This window comes from Cryptomeria japonica, unplaced genomic scaffold, assembly GCF_030272615.1.
Source record: "Cryptomeria japonica unplaced genomic scaffold, Sugi_1.0 HiC_scaffold_84, whole genome shotgun sequence".
Taxonomy (NCBI): Eukaryota; Viridiplantae; Streptophyta; class Pinopsida; order Cupressales; family Cupressaceae; genus Cryptomeria; species Cryptomeria japonica.
In genome coordinates, this window is record NW_026728906.1 from 326,139 (window position 1) to 330,259 (window position 4,121).

The 4,121-nt window shown below is 36.9% G+C and overlaps 1 protein-coding gene across 1 annotated transcript; it reads right to left on the bottom strand.

The window, feature by feature from the left end:
• Nucleotides 1-2,801: 2,801 nt before the first annotated feature.
• Nucleotides 2,802-3,562, bottom strand: LOC131864370 (putative germin-like protein 2-1). Its single transcript, XM_059215217.1, has 2 exons — nucleotides 3,436-3,562; nucleotides 2,802-3,337 (listed from the first exon to the last, which is right to left on the bottom strand). The coding sequence occupies exons 1-2, from the start codon at nucleotides 3,560-3,562 to the stop codon at nucleotides 2,802-2,804; spliced, it is 663 nt and encodes a 220-aa protein (XP_059071200.1).
• Nucleotides 3,563-4,121: the final 559 nt, after the last annotated feature.

Sequence of the window (4,121 nt, forward strand, 5' to 3'; positions counted from 1 at the left end):
TCGTACCTAAGATAAGGTGTCATCATTTCACCATTTATCATTTGCTTAGCCTCTTTTCTTGTGGGGGCATGCATCCTATCTCATCATTATCATTGTTGAAGAGAGAACACTAATACGCGGTTTGGATAAGGTAATCCCTTATATGAAATAACCATTTCTCCCAATTTTCTCTATCTACAGGTCCAAATCCGATAACAAGAAAGTTAAAGAAAAGTAGACCAGACATTAGCAGGCATCACAAAACATTGATTGAACGAAAACCCTAAGAACAGGGCACCCAGCAGTCATTGACCCATATTTTTAAGAGGCAAGTGATCAAATATTGTCGATTTCATTTTCGATCATCTCTCAATTTTCCCTCAACTTTAGACACGGATCTCCAACGTTTCTCTCTAGTACAATTAGCTTCATATTACAGTCCCAATTTCCTCTCTATGTCTCCATCTCAGATATGTCTTACTCTTTCTATATTTCATCTTGTATCTACTACATTCTATAAAACTTAGTCATTTTACCATTGTTAGACTAGTTCATCTATAGACACTTCACTGTCTCCATCTCATGCAACAAAAGGAACAGGAACCTAATTTCGTATCCCTTCCTTAAAGACAACAACTAGTCCTATTCTTATTACTAATTATGTTGTGTCAACTAAGATCTTCTAGCTTACATTGGTCAATCGTAGGATCTTGTTTCCTCCATTTCAAGGTTTACATTGATTTATGAGATGGTATGATTATATATGCTACATAAACCAACATTTTTTAAGGTATGATCCCATATTGTATTGGTATAAAATTGGTGGTACTGAAACCAACATTGATATAGAAAAAAATAGACATTTTTATTTCTAACGTGTTTCCATCTACATCTTTCACTTGTCTTGCAATTGTGTACATTCTCATGTAAATACCAACGATGTTATACTCGCGCCCTTTTATGCTTCATACCATAATGTGACTCCTCTAATTCCATAAGACCAGGAGTGCGCAAGGAGTGTAATGCTTCGTGTGGTTCATGTAACTAAACTCGGCTTCTATTTGTAGATATGAGCAAAGGTTGTGTTTTTATCACTTAAAATGTGCTTTATATGTTTTCTTAAATGCTCACATATACATACTGGTGGCATAAAATGAAAGTAAGCGTGTAGGACTCAATAGAATATAAAATAGTGACTAGTGATTTAGAACTTTCCTTGGTGTAACCCAATAAAAAATATTGAAAAGAATGGAGTTGTACCCTCATCTCTAGTATCAATTAAATGCAAGATTCACAAGCCAACTTCTCAATTTGAGTCTTAAATACAAAGTGGACATTACCTAGCACTTATGTAATTTCGTACAATATTGTATTCTTGTGGAAAGAGCTTGCTTAACAATATGCTCGAGTTCTACGCTCATTGACTAATTCTCTCCAATGACAAAACTTATGTTTCCATGAGTTGAAATCTAGAATCTCCATTTCCAAGTGTTGCACCATCTTATTACTCGACGTTTTTCTTCATCCAAATCTATTGATTGATATCTTCATTATTTTATAGTCTCTCTTTTCAATGTCTTCCCCCAAGCTAAACTATGCAACCAAATAGCGTTCACTTCCTTGTCAACCTCAATCAAAACCTAGAATAAAAAACATGCACCTAGCTATCAAATATGGAATAAAATACATGCACTTGTCTAAAACAAATTAGCACTTCCCTAAATAAATCATGTAGAAAACTTTCTCCAATACCAACCGATCGATAATCAAATCGAATATTCCATTCTAATCTCACCATCGCTGATTTTTGTTCTCTTCACTTATGTGCCGATCCAATGCACTATGCTACTGATGTGAACATTCAGAAAGCCAAAATTGGTATCTTCTACATCTACACCTTCCACTTGTCTTGAAATTTTGTATGTGGTCAAATTTTGTGCCTACAATGTTATACATAATATTTCGCACCCCTTTGTGATTTATAACAATATGTCACCCCTGTAATACCACAAGACTATTTAATAAAGAGTATGTTGATTGAATAAGATTTATGTATTTGAAATATGCTTCTTTTTTGTTGTGAGCATGTACTATGTTTTTCATCAACTCAAGACATTATTGTTGCAGTTTCTTAAGAATTTGAGTATCTGCAGTAGTTGCATAGAATGAAAATGAGCAAGCTTCAAAGACATAGGTTATATAGACATCGAAGGCATGAAAGAAGAGGTCGTGAAGCTTTAGAATGAACTGATGTATGAAGCTCTATTTTATTAGATCATTTATAAATGCATGGGAAAAGTAGAAGATTATGATATTTGCAGATCTCACTGATAATGTATGAGTTATATCTATTATCTTATTCTTGATGGAAATGCGATTGCCAATTTCTCAATATGACGACACTTTTATCTTCTTCGTATCAATCAACAAATACCTTGAGATATTGGAAATTATATTCAAAATGCGCTTACAACTTACCTTAAAATGTGTTACAGCAAAGTGAAATTTTAATGTTGTCATCAAAGGGACAAAACGACATCAATATTTAATTTTCAATCTTTGGAATATGATGAGGACATACTGATGTCCAAAACAGATGCTATGAATGGCACAAGAGGACGCCAATAACCCTAAAATGATAGTTTTATTCAACGGTTAATTTTCAATCTTTGGAATATGATGAGGACATGCTGATGTCCAAAACAGATGCTATGAATGGCACAAGAGGACGCCAATAACCCTAAAATGATAGTTTTATTCAACGGTGAGAAAAAAGAATTGGGAAAGACGGTCTTCATTGGGAGACCTCTTGTTTGTTTTGTTTAGTATGCGAATTTCTTTTGAATGTAATTCACCAGTTCCTGGGTGATGCGGAAGGCCTTGCTCAAAACGGAATCGGGGAGAGGGGGATTCGCCGCAAACAGAGAATTGGCGATTGTCTGAACTCCGGGAAACTGGCTGCTCAATCCAGCTATGGCCACTGCATTTTCATGCCCCACATTCTGCTGGAAATGAACAAGTGCCTTTGGAAACACAAACACATCTCCCTTCTCCAAAGTTTTGCTGAAAAATTTGTTGCTGGTGTCAATGAAACCCACAAGAAGCTGGCCTTCCAGTAAAACAAGAACTTCGGTGGCTCTTGGGTGTGTGTGAGGAGGATTTATTCCACCCACTGCGTAGTCGATGCGGACCAACGATATTCCAAACGTATTGAGGCCTGGTATCTGTTTAACGTTCGCCATCGTTACGTTGGAGCCCACATCATTGTCGGTGTTCCCTGCCTGCCCAAGTCCCCGGAAGAAGAAATCGTTTGCTGAAACTTGCATTGGGTCTTTGCAAACGAACCCGTTCACCAAAACTGTTTAAAACAAGATCAAATCAATCTGTCTGTTAGTAACTCGACTCGTCTAATAAGCAAATCATTATCATTGTTTATGTATAAATATTCTCACTCACCGTTGCTTTCCTCATCTGCAACGCAGAAATCTTGCAAGGGATCCGGATCCCCTGCCATGACCCTGTCGCTGTAACAGCATATCAACAGAAAAAGTCCCAACGTGAAGTAAATCATGCGGTTAGCCATTGTAATAGAAACGCAGACACAAGAGATCAGGATATGAATGTCTATTACAAACCCATTACACGCTTTATATAGCCCAAACCATAACTCTCCGCAAAGACTAATTCATCTTGACTCCGTATATTTCACGGATCCTTCCAGAGTTGTTGCTCTTTTCCTTACGTCACACTAAGTCTTACTGCATGTGGTTGTCTCGCCTGCTACCGCAGATGTATTCTCACCATCCTTTCATTAACGTTGAAATTTTCTATCTTCTCCCTGCCCTGCTGCGTATGCCTATCTCAAGATCAACTTACCTCCTGCCTTACACGTATTCTCGCCATCGCCATCATTTTAGTAATGTGGAATTGTTTAGACTTAATTGGAACGGTGGGCTTCTTCAAAGGAAACAATATATAAATCTTTCTCCACCGTGGGAGAATCGGTATGAGAGGAAAGTTTCTTTCTTGGAGTTGGATATTGGCCTAAAGACTGTCCATGCTTTGTACCCTTTTTCAATGAGATTTTTATCTCTCGTCATTTAAATTAATTTATGTTACTCAATGTTTATTTCTCAGATTGT